The sequence below is a fragment of the Lithobates pipiens genome, unplaced genomic scaffold (genome assembly GCF_037356315.1).
Source record: "Lithobates pipiens isolate NorthernLeopardFrog02 unplaced genomic scaffold, aLitPip1_a1.2 Scaffold_18, whole genome shotgun sequence".
NCBI classification, from domain to species: domain Eukaryota; kingdom Metazoa; phylum Chordata; class Amphibia; order Anura; family Ranidae; genus Lithobates; species Lithobates pipiens.
Window position 1 is genome coordinate 136,903,785 of NW_027507758.1, and position 21,029 is coordinate 136,924,813.

The 21,029-nt window shown below is 43.7% G+C and overlaps 1 protein-coding gene across 1 annotated transcript in view; it reads left to right on the forward strand.

The window, feature by feature from the left end:
- IGF2R (insulin like growth factor 2 receptor) overlaps positions 1 to 21,029 on the forward strand; it is a 211,975-nt gene that overhangs the window by 46,103 nt on the left and 144,843 nt on the right. The window contains exons 2-4 of the mRNA XM_077486170.1: positions 8,669 to 8,808; positions 10,521 to 10,636; positions 18,482 to 18,580. Coding sequence (XP_077342296.1) covers positions 8,669 to 8,808; positions 10,521 to 10,636; positions 18,482 to 18,580 — 355 coding nt within the window. The remainder of the gene's footprint in view (positions 1 to 8,668; positions 8,809 to 10,520; positions 10,637 to 18,481; positions 18,581 to 21,029) is intronic.

The following is a 21,029-nucleotide window of genomic DNA, read 5'->3' on the forward strand; positions in this document are numbered from 1 at the left end:
TGCAGCTTTTGAAATCGACCTTCTACAGATGCATGGGCTATATATATATATATATATATATATATATATATATTACACACGCATATTTTTTCGCTTATGCATGGACTCTTTATGATGATACTTATTATGTTTTTTATGTTTTATATTAAGAAATTGCATTGGACTATAGTAAAACCCGTGACTGCCTGCCCAATCATTTCTCCAGGTACTTGAAGAGCCATCCACAACTCCAATTTCGACAGCTTCAGCAGGAATTGGTGGACATTTGGGCCATCAGCCTTCATCCAGCCTTAGCCAGATAAGAAGTGCAGTGAGAAGTGGGGAAGTTGGATAGGGAAACTGGAAGGGATTTAGGCGGTGACTACATAGGTGATGCAGAGTTTACTTCTCTGCTCCTTATCTAACTTTCCTCTTTAACTACATAATCTCTAAACCACCAGATTCTGCTGTGGTGTGCTCCTTGCACCACTTCCTTTTCACACTACGCAATAATCTTAGGTTCACATCTGTTATGCTGATGATGGTCGGAGGTGTTGTAGTTCTTTGTTTGGCTGTTAAACTGCTACCATGAGCCAGATGGAAGGTTATTACGATGTAACCACGCCCTTAAACACCATTCATTTTCCTTTTCTTTAGCGCTCACGTGTTGGGGAGGGGGGTGCATGTATTTTATTTTTCCTGGTTCTTTTGAGATTCTTCTGCCAAATGTTGCGCTAATGGGACCCCACTTTCGTTTTTCTTCAGAGACCCTTTTTTTTTTTTTTTTTTTTTTTTACTATCTAAAACTAGCTCTATTTGAGCCCTGCTTTTTAGCTGAAAGGCTGAAAGCCAGGATCCCCACCACCCTCCTTTTGTAAACTACAGTAGATTTTCCATGTAGCTGCTGGTAAACCCTGTCAAGTAAACATTTTTCATTATCTTAAAAATGTTTATAGGCAGTTTTTTATAGATATAGATATGGAGAGAGATGGAGAGAGATGGAGAGAGATGGAGAGAGATGGAGAGAGATGGAGAGAGAGATGTCTATGGTACTTTGTGCCACAGATAAAGTATCCAATTATGCTCTCAGCATAAACTTTCTCTTCCCCGTGCAATGTCATGGAACTGGTCAAAAATGGGCAGGTTTATCCAAGAAACCTAGTGATATTAAAGGTATGGTACTTTTTTTTTTTTTTTTTTTGTTTAAATTAATAAGCATGTTATACTTGCCTGCTCTATGCAATGGTTTTGCACAGAGTAGCCCCGATCCTCCTCATCTCTGGCCCCCAGCTAACACTCCACCACCTTGACCAGTCCCCCCAATAGCAAGCTGCTTGTTTATGGAGGCACTGGTGTGTGCTCGCTCCCGAGCCCTGCTCAATGCGTCCATAGGACAAATAGAGCAATGGCTCGTTCCCGCCCCTTGCTCTCATTTCATTGGCTCACTGGTTGTGATTGATATCAGTGGGAGCCAATGATAAGAGAGAGAGAGACACGGGACAGCCGAGGCTTCCGTGCACATTGCTGGATCGACAGAGAGCTCAGGTGGAAGGGATAGACTTCATGAAGGTAAAAAAAAAAAAACCTTCAAACTTTAGAACCACTTTAACCTCTTGCCGATTGGCCATAGACAAAAGAGGTCCCTGGTCGGAAGTGAAATTACCAGGGTCCTTGCTGCAGCAATATGCCATAAACCCTGTATTGTTTTTTTTTTTTTTTCTCCAACCAGCGATTCTCTAACTGATGCATACTAGCACATTATAGCTTGAACTGGCCAGGCTCCGTTTTTTTTTTTTTAAATGCATCCTTTCTTTTTTTTGAATGCAGTTTACTACTGCTTTAAAGTATCAAAATATTAAATGTTGAAATATTTTTGTATGACAAGCTAAGTTTTCTTTATGATGCTGGTTCGATAGAACGCTGCCAACAATCATATGACAGTAGTGACTAATCAAAGCTGCCAGTTGGGGGGGGGGGGGGGGAAGTTGTGTACTCTGCATTAGGTCTACTGCTCAGAGCTCATTTCTGCTAAACTGGTTTGACTACTTTATAACCTCGAAAGTAAAAACAAAGTTACATCCTGGGAAGTATTGTCGGCTCTGGTCACTAGTATTTAAATTTGCTAAGCTAGTTCAAACAGCAGTGGTGACATGCAATGTGAAAGTAGCAGCCAGTTTGGCCTCCATTAGCAATGCAAGGCCACCACTTCCCCTTATTGCCATGCCATCTTCTCCTGTCTTTCTTCCAGCCTGTGTTATATATTTTGGCCATTGAGTAATCATTGATTGCCCTTTCCTTTTTATAGATCGTAAGCTCCGATGAGCAGGGCCCTCCATCCCCACAGTATTATAACAGAATTGTATCCTAATACAGGCGAAACCCCCTTCTCTCTAGTCCTATGGCACCGGATGCATGCTCCTAGTGGTCGTGAACTGCTCCATTGGGAATACTCCAGTCTTAAAGAGGAGGAAGACGCTTACCGTTTTTAACCACTTGCTTACTGGGCACTTAAACCCCCCTCAGTCCCAGACCAATTTTCAGCTTTCAGCGCTGATGCACTTTGAGTGACAATTGCGCGGGCATACAACACTGTACCCAAATGAAATTTTTATCATTTTTTTCCCACAAATAGAGCTTTCTTTTGGTGGTATTTAGTTACAGCTCGGAGTTTTATTTTTTGCTAAACAAACAAAAAAAGATGCAAAAAAAATAAAAAATAAAATCATGTTTTAATAGTTTGTTATAAAATTTTGCAAACGGGTCATTTTTCTCCTTCATTGAAGTGCGCTGATTAGGCGGCACTGATAGGCTGCATTGGTGGGCACTGATGGGCTGCATTGGTGGGCACTGATGGGCTGCATTGGTGGGCACTGATGGGCTGCATTGGTGGGCACTGATGGGCTGCACTGGTGGGCACTGATAGGCATAGTTAAGGCGGCACTAATAGGCACAGATAAGGCGGCACCGATGGGCACAGATAAGGCGGCACTGATGGGCAAAGATGGGCACAGATAAGATGGGCACAGATAAGATGGCACGGATGGGTGGCACGGATAAGTGGCACGGATGGGTGGCACGGATGGGCACTGATAGGTACCACAGATAGATGGGACTGATGGGCACTGATAGGTGGCACTGATAGGTGGCTCTGATAGGTGGCACTGCTGGGCACTGATGGGCGGCACTGCTGGGCACTGATGGGCGGCACTGCTGGGCACTGATGGGCGGCACTGGGGTGCAGCACCTTTGAGGCAGATTGGGTGGCACTGTGGGTGGCACTGTGGGTGGCACTGTGGGTGGCACTGTGGGTGGCACTGTGGGCACTGACAGGGGGCACTGACGGGGGGCACTTACTTTTTCTTTTATTTTACTTCAGGATGGCACTGCGGTGGGCAGGTGGGCACTGGCAGGGGGCAGGTGGTCAGCTGTATTGATGGCCGTGATCGGGACTGATGTCCCGATCACGGCCGCCGGTGATCGGCTTTTTTTTTCTCTCCTCGCGCTGTCAGCGCGAGGAGGAATAATAGCCGATTACCGGCTCCGTTCTATCACATGATCAGCTGTCATTGGCTGACAGCTAATCACGTGATAAGGGGTCGGGATCGACCCCTTACACGGATCGGTGATCAGGCGAGTCTCACGGACTCGCCGATCACAGAGCGCGCCGCGCGCGCCCCTCAGGGGGCGCGCAGGCCGCTCGTAACCAGGACGACGTCAATAGACGTAGTCCTGGAAATGTAGGTCCGCGCTAATGCCGTCATTTGGCAATAGCGCGGATCTGAAGTGGTTAAAAACCAATGTTCAGGTTTATTAAAGAGTGATGCACAGACCTGTCGTCTACCTGACGTTACCAACGTTGAAACGGATCTTCACTGCATCTGAACACCACAAATAAAAATAAATTTAAAAAAAGCACTATTTAAATCATTGTTAATATTTGAAGCAAACTCGCCCATCCATCAATGTTTCCATGCCTTGTTTTGTTGAGAAATCACTTTGGAAATAGAACCCAATTGCATTTCTGGCTGTGGCCTTCTTATCTGATAAGTTCAGCCTAAGCTCGTTTCGCTGGACTTCTCCTATGGGTCACAGACCTGTTTTCAGCAGAGAACGGACTAAAGTCCACTCTCTGCTGACATCACAGGAATCAGTCCAGGCACTGTGTCATCCCGACAATGGAAGTCTAGATCCACCAGGTGCTTGGACTGATGCCTGTCTTAGCCTCCCAGCGAGCCACTGAGAGCTTGAGATGGTCGCTCCCTGCTCCTCCACAGCTCAGCACTCCAGGGATCGAGGAGGAGCAGAGTGGAGAGCTGCTGATTGACAGTCAGCGGCTCTATGCTAGGGTAGCTGTGTGAACCGAGGCATCGGTGAAGTTTGCTTGGTTTTCAGTGCAGAGGCGCCTGGGGACAGAGGCAGCATCTGTCCCCTGGTGCCTGTGCACTGAGAATGTCACCACATAGGTAAGTATGATGGGGGGGAGGGAACCCCAAACCCATATTTTTCTTGTAAGTAAGAGCAGATAATACAATATAGCATTTACCTCCTGGAATCCATCTTCCCTTAGCTCAAACATGCCTTCAGGAAAGTGCTTAGCTGAGAAAACCTTTCCTCCCCTCCTGAAGACTCCTGGCATGTATGACATTTGCCCAGGCAAGAAACCAGGACGTTTAAAAAAAACAAATTTTTTTGAAAAACGGTAAATATAATAGACTTTGCTATCCATTTACTAATTCTAGCAGCATGGGGATTGAAAATAATCATTGTTAATTGGGAGAGTTAAGTTCCACCTTTAACACATCTCACTCCTACATGGAGCCTATTCATAGTCTCTACAAATAAGCTTTATGGAGGGGTGAAATGCGTTAGGGTTAGTAACGCCAGGTGGAGGAGTCTGTGCATCGGTCCTTTCAGTAGAAATGAACAATGGCTTTTGCATTGTGAGCGTCTTCCTCCTCTTGTCTTAAACAAAAAAATAAAATAAGTTTTTTGCTCTTCTTCCCTTTTTTGTCTCGAATTGTATTTTATTTGAATTGTACTAACTGTTCTGTTTCCATTTATTTATTAAATGCCATGCAAACTGTTGGCTCTAAATATATCTGGTATAATAATAAATGATCTAGTGCATGCTTGCTGGAGTTGCATTGTATTGACACCTAGCCCTGTGTGTGTGTGTGTGCATATGTATATGTGTATATGTGTATATATATATATATATATATATATATATGTGTGTGTATATATTATGTTATTTTGAAAATTAGGTTCACGGACAGAAGTCTATTTTCTTGTCTTAACAGCATGCTAATCGTGTTCTTTAAAACCTAGGGATTGCCTTTCCTTGTTTGGTTTTCTTACTTTAGTGTAGTTAGTATGAAAAGTATTCTGTTCTGGGTATATATAAAAATAAGAGATCTGCTTCATATTTGCCCTCTTGCAACTTAAACTATACTTTGATAAAGGATTAAAGACAAACTTGGCTTACCATAAAAATTACTGACGAATGCAATGTGTCGTGTAGCTATGAAAAATACCATGAATTTGTATGCTCGTGTTGTAAATATTTTATTTTAAATTTCAATAAAAGTATATTGAACAAAAAGACTCCTTTTTATATTTTTCCCTTTTTTTTTAATGAATTTAATCGATTGCCGCCCGGCCACTGTGCATTTACTGTGGCAGGGAGTGTGAAAAGTGTGGTGTGCATTTGTATTCAGCCACCCTGAGTCAGTACTTTGCAGAACCAGCTTTCCCTGCAATTACAGCTGCAAGTCTTTTTGGGGATGTCTGTTTATAGCTTTGTACATTTAGAGAACATTTTTGCCCATTCTTCTTTGCAAAATAGCTCAAGCTCTGTCAGATTGGATGGAGAGCATCTGTGAACAGCAATTTTCAGTCATGCCACAGATTCTCATTTGGATTTAGGTCTGGACTTTGGCTGGGCCGTTCTAACACATGAATAGGGATAAGCTTCAGCCTGTTCGCACACTCCACGTGCAAAGCCCTCCAGGAAGTCGATGCAGCGCTGCACTAATCACAGGCATTGAGAGGTCACCTCAATGTGCGCCTGCCGAGATTGCGCCAATGTCTCACTGCCTGTGATTAGCGCCGCACTGACTTCCTGGCGGGCTCTGCACGTGGAGTGTGCGAACACGCTGGAGCTCATCCCTACACATGAATATGCTTTGAAACGATTCCATTGTAGCTCTGGCTTTATGTTTAGGGTCGTTGTCCTGCTGAAAGGTGAACTACCCCAGTCCTAAGTTGTTTGCAAACTCTAACATGGTTTCTTCTAAGAGCCCTGTATTTTAGCTCCATTCATCTTCCCATTAACTCTGACCAGCTTCCCTGTCCCTGCTGTGGAAAAGCATCCCCACAGCATAATGCTGCCACCACCATGTTTCACGGTGGGGATGGTGTGTTTAGGGTGATGTGCAGTGTTAGTTTTCTGCCACATTTTGGTCTCATCTGAATAGAGCACCTTCTTCCACATGTTTGGTGTGTCCCCCACATGGTCTCTTGCAAACAGGACTTCTTACGGCTTTCTTTCAACAATGGCTTTCTTCTCGCCACTCTTCCATAAAGGTCAGATTTGTGGAGTGCACGACTAATAGTTGTCCTGTGGACAGATTCTCCCACCTGAGCTGTGGATCTCTGCAGCTCCTCCACAGTTACCATGTGCCTTTTGGCTGCTTCTCTGATTAACGCTCTCCTTGCCCGGCCTGTCAGTTTAGGTGGATGGCCATATCTTTGTAGGTTTGAAGTTTTGCTATACTCTTTCCATTTTTCGGATGATGGATTGAACAGTGCCTTGTGAGATTTTCAAAGCTTGGGATAGTTTTTATAACCTAACCCTGCTTTAAATTTTTCCACAACTTTATCCCTGACCTGTCTGGTGTGTTCCTTGGCCTTCATGATGCTGTTTGTTCACGAAGGTTCTCTAAAAAAAACCACCTGAGGTCTTCACAGAACAGCTGTAATTATACGAAGATTAAATTATACACATGTGGACTCTATTTACTAACTAGGTGACTTAGGAAGGTGAATTGATTCCACTAGATTTTAGATAGGGGTATCAGCATAAAGGGACCATTTATAATTTTCCTTCAATTTCACAATTATGTGCCACTTTGTTGGTCTATCACAGGAATATGCAATTAGTGGACCTCCAGCTGTTGCAGAACTACAAGTCCCATGAGGCATAGCAAGAGACTGACACCCAGAGACAGAGGCATGATGGGACTTGTAGTTTTGCAACAGCTGGAGGTCCGCTAATTGCATATCCCTGGTCTATTACATAAAATCCCAATAAAATACATTAACTCTTTTGGTTGTAACGTGACAAGGGGTGTGAATAGTTTTTACATATATATTAGGGGTGCACATGCACTGGAAAGTGTGCGACTTTGGCGTTCAATTCTGAATGGAGTCGTAAATAAGACAAAGGTGTATTTCTAACATGGTGTAATTACAAGCCCCCTTGTGATAGAAAAATCACAATAAGTCCCCCCCCCCCCCTTTCTCTGAAACAATTGTGGACAAGGCCCCTTTCACACTGGTGGACCGATCTGGTCCGCCTGTCAGTTTTTCAGGCGGACCCGATCGGACTATGAATTGCTCTCTATGGAGCAGCGGATGTCAACAGGCATGTGTCCGTTGACACGTCTGAAATCCGATCCTGTCAGCTAAAAACAGACTGATGAGGATCTGTTACCCATCCGGCTGGCGGATCAGATGACAGTCGCATTGGAAACATACAGGCGGTCCATTACCACCCGAAGGCCCATAGAGCAGGCTGTGCCTGTGTCTGCTTTGCAGCAGACACGGACCTGTCATTCTCCTGCTAAATGGGGGTCAACGGAGAGATCCCCTGCTGAGCGGGCGGATCTGCTGGTGGACTCTGCCAGTGTGGACTTAACGTGGAGGGCCACCCTAAAAAACAAAACTACATTAAAATGTTTCAAAAAATATAAAAAAAATAAAAATTATTATTATTTATTATTTTTTTAAACTTGCCAGAAATGCCGGTTGCTAGGCAGATCGTCCTAATCTGCGTCTTCCTACTCCGCGGTGATCTTGGCTGGTCTTTTACTACGTGCGTTGTCTTCTAGTGAATGGGGCGCGGTGTGTTCTGGGAACTGTGTGTGTCCCAGAACACGGCGCGCCCCATTCACAAAGCGCTGCGCGACTCACGCGTGCGCAGTAGGAAACGGGCAGTGAAGCCGCAGGGCTGCACTGCCTGTTTCCCTTAGATAGAATGGCGGCACCGGGACCCGAGAGCCAAGGGACGGGGCGGCCGACATCATGGGCACCCTGGACAGGTAAGTGTGCTTATTAAGTCAGCAGCTACAGTGTTTGTAGCTGCTGACTTAAAAAAAAAATAATAATTTTCAGCTGGCCCTCCCCTTAAAGAAATTTTTGTATAATGGAGGTTTTTTTTCTATTTTATTTATTTTTTCTTCTATTGGTTGACCTAGATGCACTTTTTCATCTTGTTCAACTTAACTATGTAAGTAGCGCAAATATTGTATAGCATAAAAATAGATAATAAAAAATAAAAAATTTATAAAAAAAGCTCCTGGTAAGCGACAGGTTTAAGCAACTTACATATTTATATTTTAAGGTACCTCAGTCAAGTTATTGAGACTGTTCTTGAAAGCATTTCAATAGATTTCTTTTTTCTTTTTAGACACACGTGGGAAGCGGTAGACGATGGAACGTTACACTACAAAATCAACGTCTGTGAAAACCTAAAAGCCGGTGATTGTGGAGGGGCGGCAAGTTTTGTTTGTGCTCATAATATAAGCAATAATACTTCTCGACCAGTCGGTAAGACTTGCTACTATTGATTTTGCTACTAGCCCTACTTCTACACACCTTTTATTTATTTTTTAATGTTGCACTCTTAACATATTCATTGTGAAGTGGGTTTAAAAAAAATAAATAAAAATGCTTTAACTTTCCCTGACTTGATTGCTGACTGCAGATCTTTTAAAGACAACCTGCTCTGAAAATACTAGTTGGATGGCTGTGGGAGGTTGCAGGATCAGGCTTCTAACAATAGCAGAGGAGCAACTGCCGAATGGAGAAGGGGCTGCGGCTGGTCTGTACAAATGGAGCAGAGGAGGCCAGGGCCATCTGCAATATTCAGAGGAGGGCTGTACTGCCCCCCCCCCACTCCTCTGTGCGCTGTCAGTCAGAATTCCATCTGTATTGTCCAGCATGGTCAGAAAACGGGGGGGGGGGGGGGGCATGGGAGGGGCTCGATGCTGCTTAGAAACCACAGCACAGATTTTAACAGGGACATGTGCACAGTATTCCCTGGGATTTTAACTACCCTTATAATACCACCATTATATTTTTTCATTTGTATTTCATTAAGGGATATGGCACTATGCATATGGGGCACTTGAAAAAAAAATGTATTGATGTATTACTGATTAGAGCTGCATTAAAGTGAGTGTAAAGGGTGCAGAGAATGCACAAAGGTAAAAAAAAAAAAAACTTTCAGTGTGCACTTCCCCCAACAGCCTGCCCTATCTCAATCCAGCAATGTGCACAAGAGCAGCAGCTCTTTCAGGTCTCTGCCTTCTTATTGGCTGAGAGATGTCTGCGGGAGCCATTGGCTCCTCCTGCTGCTGTCAGTTGCAGCCTGTGAGGAGGGAGTGGGGGGGGGGGGGGCTGGTGTTAAAGCGGTTGTATAGTCTTAATTTGAACTTTTACCTACTGGTAAGCCTATAATAAGGCTTACCTGTAGGTAAAAAAAAATCTCTTAAACCTGTAAGATTTAAGAGATATTCCCCTGGCAATGAGCTGCTGACTGCAGCAGCGCATGCACACAGGGGATTCTCGGCTGGAAGACTGGCAGACGCTGAACCCTGCCAGAAAGAAATCTCCCGTGCGCATGCGCTGGAGTGACGATATCGCTGCTCCGGGAACTCACAGCGCCGGTGCCGCGCTATCTGGAAGACACGCCGAGGGAACACGTCAGCTCCCTCGGTGTGTATCGGGTGAGATGTCGGGGGCTCGTTCTAAGGCAAGTATTTCATAATGAGCTAGTATGCGGTGCATACTAGCTCATTATGCCCTTTGCCTTGCAGGTGTGAAAACCCCAAAAAAACATGTCAGCGGGTTTACTACCGCTTTAACCATGCATTGTATGTCCCATAGACACACACAGGCGGCTCGGGAGTCAGCGCGCGAGCGCGCGCGCGCACACACACACACACACACACACACACACACACACGCACACGTGCCCCCAAAGCAACCAGCTTGCGCTGGGTGCACTTGACAAGGGGGAGGGGCTAGAAGTGCCAGCGGGGAACACGAGAAGAGGAAGATCAGGGCTGCTCTTTGCAAAATCATTGGGCAGAACTGTTAAAGTATGATGTGTATATTATTTTAAAGGAATACAAATAACACCTTTTTGAATCAGTTTAGATTGTGCCTTTTTATATGCCTAGAGTTCAACTTTAATTTTTGTATTGTTTAATGAATTTTAAATATATTTTTGATGTGTCTGTCTTGTTTTTCACCAGGAAATGTACTTGTTCAAAGTGACAATAATGTACTTGTGTATAACACTTCTGTGAGCTGTTCAGAGCCTGGCCATACAGTCCAAAGTATCATTAACCTAGTGTGTGGGAAAACTCTAGTAAGTATGTTTATTATATGTTATGTTATTATATTGATAAGAGGCATGGAGGAGCTCGGCTATGAGCAGAGATTATAGGCACTGAATTTATTCTCTCTTGAGAAGAGGAGATTAAGAGGGGATATGATTAACATGTACAAATATATAAGGGGTGAACTTGGTGGTGTTATTCACTTTACAGTCAACACAGAGGACAAGGGGCACTCTAAACATCTAGAGCATGGATTTGCAATTAGCGGACCTCCAGCTGTTGCAGAACTACAAGTCCCATGAGGCATAGCAAGACTCTGACAGCCACAAGCATGACAGCCAGAGGCAGAGGCATGATGGGACTTGTAGTTTTGCAACAGCTGGAGGTCCGCTAATTGCATATCCCTGATCTAGAGGAAAAAAGATATCATCTCCAAATACGGAAAGGTTTCTTCACAGTAAAAGCTGTAAAAATGTGGAATAGACTCCCTGCAGAGGTGGTTCTGGTTGGCTCAGTAGATGGCTTTAAGAAAGGCCTGGATTCTTTTCCTAAATGCACACAATATAACTGGGTACTAACATTTATAGGTAAAGTTGATCCAGGGAAAATACGATTGCCTCTTGGGGGTCAGGAAGGAATTTTGCTGTAGCAAATTGGATCATGCTTTGCTGGGGTTTTCTTTATCGTACATTATGGGACAAAGAGCCATAGTAATTGCTATGTGGGTTATAGGCCACCTTTAGGTGATGGACACTGGCACACCCTAAGACAGGAAGTCCACTCCCTATGTGAGGTACTCCTAGTAGTGGGAGGGGTTAATTTTTTCACCAGTGTCATAGGTGTTGGTCACGAGTAAAGATGTGCTATGCTGAGCTCCACTGGAATGTCTCTTGCAACCAGATCCATTCAAAGTGTCTTTTCAGGCCATATTGAATGGTACCCGGGCCTCGTGGCAGAAGAAACGAGGTTTAGCCCGTAATGCTTCTCTTTTTAGAGAGCTGGACCCGGGCATCCAGTGCTTTGGTTTTTTCAGCCATAAAGTTTTCCTGCTTTACCGGTTCAGGGGTGTTGATCCCCGATTTAAAAAGCGACCCTGGTCCCTGGAAGTTTAACGGAGCCCACTGGGAGGAGTGAAGGTTGGGTCTGTTGGTTTTACCACAGAATTCCTGCGGCGGGATTAGGTAAAAGATTCCTAAGGAATTTTAAATTTTCTTATGGATTGTCTCCTTTAAAAGTAAATGTTGTCATGCCTAAAGTCACCACTGGGGTCTGTATAGAGCATGCACCTAGTCATGCTTTCCTTAGATCACGCTGTGTCAGCAGAAGCTGCAGTCTTTCCTCTGGATTTCTTAAAAAAAATAACACCCCCCCCCCCCCCCCCACCTGGGCAAAAGCGCTCCCCCTCTCCCTGGATAGATAGGGGGAAGCTAGAACGATTAGCAGATGCCGCCCTGTTCTCCACCACCCTGCACGGCGGTTTGTCACCAGCTCTCCTGCTCGCTGCCCCCTCCTCCACTCACGCCAATTCCATTGGAACGGAAGCCCGCGCTCGCATGGGAAAACTTTTTTTATTTTTTTCCTCCCAAAAAGTTTTCAACACCTGCGGAAGAAAAATTCACTAAAAAGTGGGAGATACTAGCAATTGACGCTGCTATATCCTCTGTGAATAAAAGTTTGACTTGTCCAGTAGACAATGCTCAAATGCTTAGGGATCCATCGGATAAATTGTAATTCCTGTTAAACGCATTTTCTCTAGCAGGTTCAGTGTTTCAACCTGCGGTGGCAGCAATTAGTGTATGTCAATCCTTGAAAGACCAGTTTAAACTGGTGCTCAGTTATCCCTGATCAGCAGGCCCAGGATTTAGCCAAGCTACCAGGTGCCTTATGTTTTGCAATAGATGCTATGGGAGATTCTATTCTATAGGCCTCGCGCCTTATGCCTGGGCTAGTACATATGCATAGAATACTATGGTTAAAAAATTGGTCAGCCGAAGCGCCTTTCAAAAAGCTCCTGGCTAGTTTCCCTTTCCGCGGTGAACGGCTGTTTGGGGAGGATTTGGATAAATACATCCAAAGAATTTAAAGTGGGAAAAGGAGTAAACGTATTTAATTTAAACAAGCTCCTTTTCCAGTGCCTGGGCATCAGCCTCCAGGCAGTCACGACGGCCTCAGCCGTCAGGTTCAAGAGGTAAACCTCAGGGTCAACCCCAGTGACAGAAGAAGTCCTGGGGGAGGAAACCTACAAAACAAAATACTTAAGCCTCCTTATGAAGGGGCGCCCCCGCTCGCTCGAGTGGGGGAAGACTTCTGCAGTTCTCAAGGCTCTGGCAGGAAGATTGTCGGGAGAAATGGGTGAATTCTCCATAGATCTAGGCTACAAGCTAGAGTTCCGAGAGGCCCCATCTCCTTTTTCTCTGGATCCTTAGGAACGCTTGATCTGAGAAAACAAGAAGTCTCTCAAGCATTGGACTATCTTTTATCTCACATGATTATCTCGGTGGTCCCCATGCAAGAGCAGGGATTGGGGTTTTATTCAAACCTTTTCACGGTGCCAAAACCAAATGGAGATCTCAGACCCATTCTAGATCTCAAAGATCTAAACCGGATCCTGAATATCCACTCTTTTCGCATGGAGTCAATCCTATCATTAGTCTCCATCCTACAAGGAGGAGAACATCTGGCATCAATCGACATCAAGGATGCTTACCGCCATGTGCTGATTTTCCCCGCTCACCAGAAATACCTACGTTTCGAGGTAGAAAATCTTAATTTTAGTTTGTAGCTCTGCCTTTCACTCTAGCTACTGAACCTCAAGTTTTTACAAAGGTCCTTGCCCCTCCACTAGCCAGATTAAGAGCCCAAGGTATAATAATTATAGCTTATCTAGAAGATCTGCTCTTGATAGACCAGTTGGTAGCCCACTTAGACCAAAGTATGGTCACTACAGTTGACTACCTGGAATACCTAGGTTGGATTCTCAACCTAGAGAAATCGTCTTTAAAACTGTCAAGGAGATTAAAATACTTGGTTCTGATCAACAGATACAGCCCAGAAAAAGGTATTCTTGCTCCAGGCAAAGATCAGTGCCATAAAGGAACTGATTCAGGTGGTCAAAGCAAAAAAAAAAAAGAATCCTATTTGGCTTTGCAAGTAAAAGTAAAAGTTCAAGAGTCGCAAGAGGTTGTTGGGAAAGATGGTGGCTTCATTCGAGGCTTTTCCTTATGCTCAGTTTTATTTGAGGCTGCTGCAAAATAGTATCCTATTAGCTTGGAACAAGAAAGTCCAAGCTCTAGATTTCCCAATTTTATCTGTCTTCAAAGGTGCACCAGAGTCTCAGTTGGTGGTTAACTAAAATTCTACAAAAGGGAAAGTCCTTCCAGTTATCTGGAAGGTAGCAACAACAGATGCTAGCCTTTCGAGTAGGGAGCAGCCCTGGAGGAGGCAACCGTCCAAAGGAAATGGTCCAAGTCAGAAATGGCCTTGCCCATCAACATTCTAGATATTCGGGGAGCGCGATTGTCCCTGAGGGCCTGGACGTTCAGGTTACGGAATTATCCTGTCAGGATTCAATCCAACAATGCCACAGCCGTGGCTTATATCAATCACCAAGGGGGTACAAGAAGTTGTGCGGCCCACAGAGAGGTGAATTGTATCCTAACTTGGGCAGAAAACAATGTATCTTGGCTATTGGCAGTCTTAATTCCAGGGATAGAAAATTGGCAGGTGGACTATTTGAGTCACTAGCAGTTGTTCCCGGGAGAATGGTCCCTTTGCCCCAATATGCCAAAAGATTGGGGATCCTGGACGTAGATCTGTTTGTGTTCAGGTTCACCAGGAAGATCGACAACTTTGTCAAGAACAAGGGATCCAATAACATGCGTAACAGATGCCTTGGTGGTCCCGTGGAATTGGTTCTCACTGATTTTATGCATTCCATGACTTCTTCGCAGGATCAAGCAGGGAGGGAAGTCTGTGATTCTTGTGGCCCGACATGGCCCAGAAGATCTTGGTATGCACAGATCATAAGGATGGCGGTAGGGGACTCGTGGATCCTACCACCATGTCCAGACCTACTCTCGCCTGGTCCGGTATTCCATCCTACCTTACAAAAGCAAAATTTAACGGTTTGGCTATCGAGACCCACATTCTGAAGAAGCATAGGCTGTGTCAGGTTCAGTGATATCTACCTTGATTAATGCAAGGAAGCCGGCTTCTAGAATCATATATTATAGAATCTGGAAGGCATATGTTTCCTGGTGTAAATCCAAGGGTTGGCATCCCAGAAGGTATGTCATGGGTAGAATCCTTGACTTTCTGCAGATGGGGTTATAAATGAGGCTGGCCTTGAGTACTATTGAAGGCCAGGTCTCGGCCTTATCGGTATTGTTTCAACGACCACTTGCTTTGCATTCTTTGGCTCATAGCTTTATACAGGGGGTAACGTGGCTTGATCCACCGGTTGGGTCACCCATTAACCCTTGGGACTTGATTTTAGTTCTGTCTGCATTAGAGAAACAAACTTTTGAACCGATATGTCATATTCCCTTGGTCCTTTTGACAAGGAAACTAGTTTTTCTGGTAGCCATATCTTCTGCAAGAAGGTTATCTAAGTTGGCTGCACTTTCTTGTAAAGAGCCATATTTGATTATTCACAAGGATAGAGTAGTATTGCATCCATATCCTAACTTTTTACCGAAGGTAGTGTCAGGTTTTCAGCTAAACCAGGATATTGTTCTACCTTCGTTTTTTTCCAGAACCCGGTTCTATGGAAGAAAAGTCATTACATTCTCTAAATGGATTTGGCAAGTAATTGTTCAAGCTTATGGTTTAAAGAGGAAGATTCTACCCTCTCAAACCAAAGCGCACTCCACCAGGGCTGTTAGTGCTTCATGGGCAGTGCATCACCAAGCCTCGTTGGCTCAAATCTGCAAAGCCGCAACTTGGTCTTCAGTCCATACTTTCACCAGATTCTGTCAGGTGGATGTAAAAAGGCATGAGGCTATCACCTTTGGGCGCAGTGTGCTGCAGGCAGCAGTATAAGTCATCTGGTCTTATGGTGCCCTAATTTTATTGTGTCTCCCTCCCTTCAGTTGACATTGCTCTGGGACATCCCACATAGTAATTACTATGGCTCTGTGTCCTGTGATGTACGATACTGATGTACGTGGCTTAAACATATATTTGCAAATATGTGCGACTAAACCCCTTGTTTTTAATATGAACAACCTCCTGCAGCATTTTGTACTGACAGAACATGGAAAATTTACTGACTGGGGCAGATTCTTTGCTGACAACCTGAAAAATTACAGGACTCCAATAAAAACCAAGACCATCGATATTTTTTTTTTAAACAATATAGTTTATTGAACAATTGACAGCTTGATACATTGCAGGAAAAGAACAAGTATATCCATAAACATTCAGCCCACAGGGCATTGAAAAAAAGACCATCGATATTTAACCACTTCCATACCGGACCTTTTCTGGAACTTTTTGTTTATATGTTTAACTTAGTATTTTTTGCTAGAAAATTACTCAGAATCCCCAAACGTTGTATATGTATATTTTTTTGTCAGAGACCCTAGGGAATAAAATGGCATTCTTTGCAACAATTTTTCAAACGCGTTTTTTGGGGGGGCGGTGGGAAAATTTCTGTGAATTTAAAAAAACAAAAATAACAAAACCTGTAAAGTTAGCCCATTTTTTGTATAATGTGAAAGATGATGCTACGCCGAGTAAATGGATACCTTATATGTCACGCTATAAAATTGCCCACACTTGTGGCGTGGCGCCAAACTTTGGTACTTAAAAATCTCCATAGGCGACACTTTTTAAAAAAATTGTCTTCTCTGGCTAGCCGATCATCAAGGAAGAGCCGATAGAAGCACCTAGGAGGACGGGAGGGGATGTTTCCTTCTGCCGCCTGTAAGAACGATCAAACTGCTGGACTGCCGATAGGATTGTTATTATGGTGCACAGAATCGCCGGCTGTAAAAGATGTTATCGGAATGATCGCTGCAGACATCATTCAGATATCCCCACGCAAAGTCAGATGCCATATGACATCCTTGGGCTGTAAGTGGTTAAACAGTGTAAACACAATATGGAAACTCCAACAATACCCAGAACAAGTAATTTGCATAGTTTACACTTAAAAAGTCAACACAACATGACAAATGATCTGCCCCTGATATTTACAGACAGCTGTGAAAGTTAGATTTTTTTTTTTTCAAACCTTCCTTTAAAATGGTTGTAAACCGTCCCAAACAACTTTACTGTATTGAAATCCTCATTAAAAAAACACTAATGATTGCTGCTTGTAGCTGTCTCCTTACCCGTTAAGTTTTGTAGTAATTTGTCCTGTTTTTGTTTAATGACGTGACAGGCACATGCGCTTCCTTCCCTTCACGGCACACTGTGTTCAGCCCATCTATTGACAGGGTGCCGTGAATTGGACTTCCTCTTCCAGCGACATAGCTGTTGGATCGCACGAGACTGCAGAGTGTTTCCTCGATCATCCTGAGACTCCCCATGTGACCGCGTGACGTCACATGGGGAGTAAACCTTCTGTATCCTAGCGAGGCGATCAGCTGCAGCAAAACAAACAGGCACGCATATACCTAGAACGGGTATTTACCTGTTGATAAAGCACAAAAACGATGCAGCAGGTCAGCTATGAGTGGCGGTGCTCGGTTACCGCAGTAATGTCAGATCGCGCATGCACGAGATTACTTTGAAGGGAAACCTGAAAGGGCGGAAATTATATTATACATGGGCTGAGAAAACCAAACCATACTGAAGATAGCGCCGCCTTATCTTTAATAGAATTTTTTTTTCAAAGTTAGAAAAAAAAGTAAGTAATCAGCTATTGTGTGCTATTAGACCTTGTAATGTTTGCAAGAGAGTGATTAAAATGAAATATATGAAAAGCAACATAGGGACTGCAGGGTTTACTTCCTCTTTAATTTTACTGACAGTTGGCAACCCTGAGGTCAATTCGGTTGCCTGGTAAGTGAGCTGAGAATCTGTTAAAAAAAATTATGGTAGTTGCAATGTTTTATGTCAGTATTTGCGTAAAAAAATTATTTTAGTGCAAACCCAGGCAAAGCAAAAAACGATGGTGATACCCAAATTGTCTTAAGGCTTTAAAAGCTTTTACAGGTTATCTGTTTAGTGTTAACCATGAATTATGGTCCGAGAATTATTGCGCTCTCTCTAATATATTTGTGGCGATTAACTTTCATTGTTAAAATATTTTGTACACTTTATTACTTTTAACTTTATTGCTCTCTCAATGGGGCTAACACACTCCCTATGTGATAGCCTGGGCAGGTGACAGTTCCTTATTCTCATGACATCAGGTGTCTATTAGACTCCCAATGTTTTCCCTAACCTCCAGTGCAGCTAATCCAGCACAGATCGTGCAACAATAGCCGAAGAATGACCGCTGTGAACCCAGAAGTGACTTCGTACACATGGCTTTTATGCTTATTAGTTGCAAAAGGGCTTTGAGAACAGATGTTCCCCAATCACCGCCTGCTTGCAAAGTTATCTCCATTTACCATAGTTCCAGGCTTCCCGGAGGAACTAGAGAGCTCTGGAACCACTGCAGGTGTTTGTGGGGTATCTTTGGTGCCCTGTAAAAGTAGTGCCACCCAGATTACTTCTTCCTTTTAAAGCCAAAAGTTGACTGTAAAAATAAATATAAGAACACATCTGCAACAGCCATGGGCTTATTTTAACACTGTGTATACCAGGAGGTTTAGAAATGTACCTTCACACTTTTTCAGTATTCCTTGTCTGCCCTGACAAGACTGGGGATACAATGTAAAGATGCAATATTATCAGAGTTAAAATGTTTGCTTTCTCTGCAGGGAACCCCTGAGTTTGTGAAATTTGAAGAGTGTGTACATTACTTTGAGTGGAGAACATTCACTGCTTGCAAGAAGAACAAATTTAAACCTATCCAAGAGGTAAGGTGCAGGTTTACGATGAAATAAACCTTATTCTTTTTTGTGTTCATGGAAAGAACAATATAAACGATAATGAGAAATTTAATTAACTGCTCTCTCTGTTCTTTTAATTATTATATTCAAAACAAAATTAAAAGATTTTAAGATGGTTACATCTATATGGAATTTGCATGTAAAAAATATAGAATTATGACCTTAAACAGCATTATTTCAACACCATTCTTACATATACAGTTGTGCATTTGGTGGAAATTGCTCCTCCTTTCTGTTATTGTTTGGAGTCCTAGATGAGCAAAAAACCCCAAACACAATATATAAAAGTTATATAAAAGTTCTTAAAAATTGCCAAAAAGTCCATACACATCCTGTACATAATGGTCCTGTATTCTTTTTCATGAAACTGTTTCTTACCATGTTTTTTATTTCTCCTCGTAATGTTCTCAGTGAGCTCCCAAAATTGTCCTTTTCTCCGCACTTCGCAGTACACATTAGTTGTGGTCATATGCATGGCATTATGTGTACTACAGATCCCATAGTCCCTAGTCCATCTCAGTGGTGAACAAGAGAGGGGGTGGCTACATTCTACATACACTGGGACCATGGAGGATGTACGCAGCCACCTTCTAACAGGATGCTGGGTTATAGTAGCAACAAAATAAAAATAGAATAAAATATGGAAATTTGGAGGAGTCTGAGCAAAATTAAAGGTACATTTTATGAGTTAAAGCGGGATTCCACCCTAAAGTGGAACCTCCGCTGATCGGAACCCCCCCCCCCCCCCCCTCCGGTGTCACAATTGACACCTTTCAGGGGGGAGGGGGGTGGAGATACCTGTCAAAGACAAGTATTTTCACCCACTTCCGGGCATAGACTCCCACGGGAGTCTACGCCATTTCCTGCCCTGCCGCGCTGTCTGCTGGGACACACACGGGTCCCAGTGACAGCGCGGAGATTTCCGATTGCGCGGCGCGGCTTGCGCAGTAGGGAACCGGGAAGTGAAGCCGATTCGCTTTACTTCCTGATTCCCTCACCTCGAATGGCGGCGGCAGCAGCCGAGGCCTGAGCGGTCGATCGGCCTCGGCTGCCGGCATCACTGGAACCCGGGACAGGTGAGTGTCCATTTATTAAAAGTCAGCAGCTGTAGTATTTATAGCTGCTGGCTCTTAATATTTTTTTTTGGGCGGAATCCCTCTTTAAGAATACATACTTTGCAGAAAACGAGTTAGGAGGCAATGTAGCAGCTCTACATCCCTACCGACCCTGGTAGATGAGTAGCTCCTCGAGAGATCTCACATTAACTAAGCGTAGAACTGAAGCTTGAGGAACGTACAAAACCTTTCTAAACCAGGAATTGTACTTGTATTTGAAATATATTCAAAGGGCCCTGGCAAGACGTGTTACTCCAAAGTTATGATGTTTAAATTGTAATCTGAACCATGCTCCGTTACATATCTGAATACATGAAAATTGTATTGTCTATCTTTTGTAATGTTTGACAAAATCTTTAATACAAATTCTTTAGAAAAAAAAAAAAAGAATAGATACTTGAATACAATTATTTTAAGCCAACGAGTTGCTCTTAGGCCTCTTTCACATGGACGGACTGATCGGGTCCACCTGTCAGTTTTTTATTTGGATCCAATCAGACCATCCATTGCTCTCTATAGAGTGGTGAATGTCAGCGGACATGTGTCTGCTGGCAACCGCTAGCATCCGATCCTGTCTGTTAAAAAACTGATGGATGGGGATTGGCAGATCGGTTTGGATGATAGTCGGATGGCAACGGATAGACGGTCTGTTTACATACAGCTGCCCCATAGAGGACAGCGTTTTATGTCATTGTCTGCTCTGCATGAGTGGAGCAGACACGGACCTGTCAACCATCTCCTCCAGCGGACAGATCCCTCGCTGAACAGGCAGATCCGCTTGATGGAGTCTGCTTTGTCTGAAAGGGGTCTAAACTTCTAATACATTTATGGCCATGTGTTCTGTTTTCTTCCTGTATGTGCTTATGCTGGATTCCAAGGTATGAGAAGGAGCCACTCAGAAATTCCTGTTTTAATGATCACTGCCAGTTTAAATAAACATTCACAGGAAAATGTCTTTAAAAGCATCCTTCAGCTCCAGTTTGGGGAGATTAAACATCGATCCTAATGGGAGTGCTGTCGCTTAAAGCCAGCCATAGACGGTTTGAATCTTGGCCTGCTCAAGAGGGACCGACTGAGTTTCAAACCACATTTGGGTAGGTTGAATGTACCCAAATTGGTTGATCATCAACTTGGGTCCAACCAGTATGTCTGATTTTTCTTGTGCTTATTACCAGTGTCTATAGTCACTAGCAATAATCACTGCTTGTTCTTCCGGCAAGTATAGCCCCCCCTGCTGGGGGAACCCAATATCTCTGCGGGAGGAAATCCATCTTCTACTCTGACACTGTTGATGGGGGAAT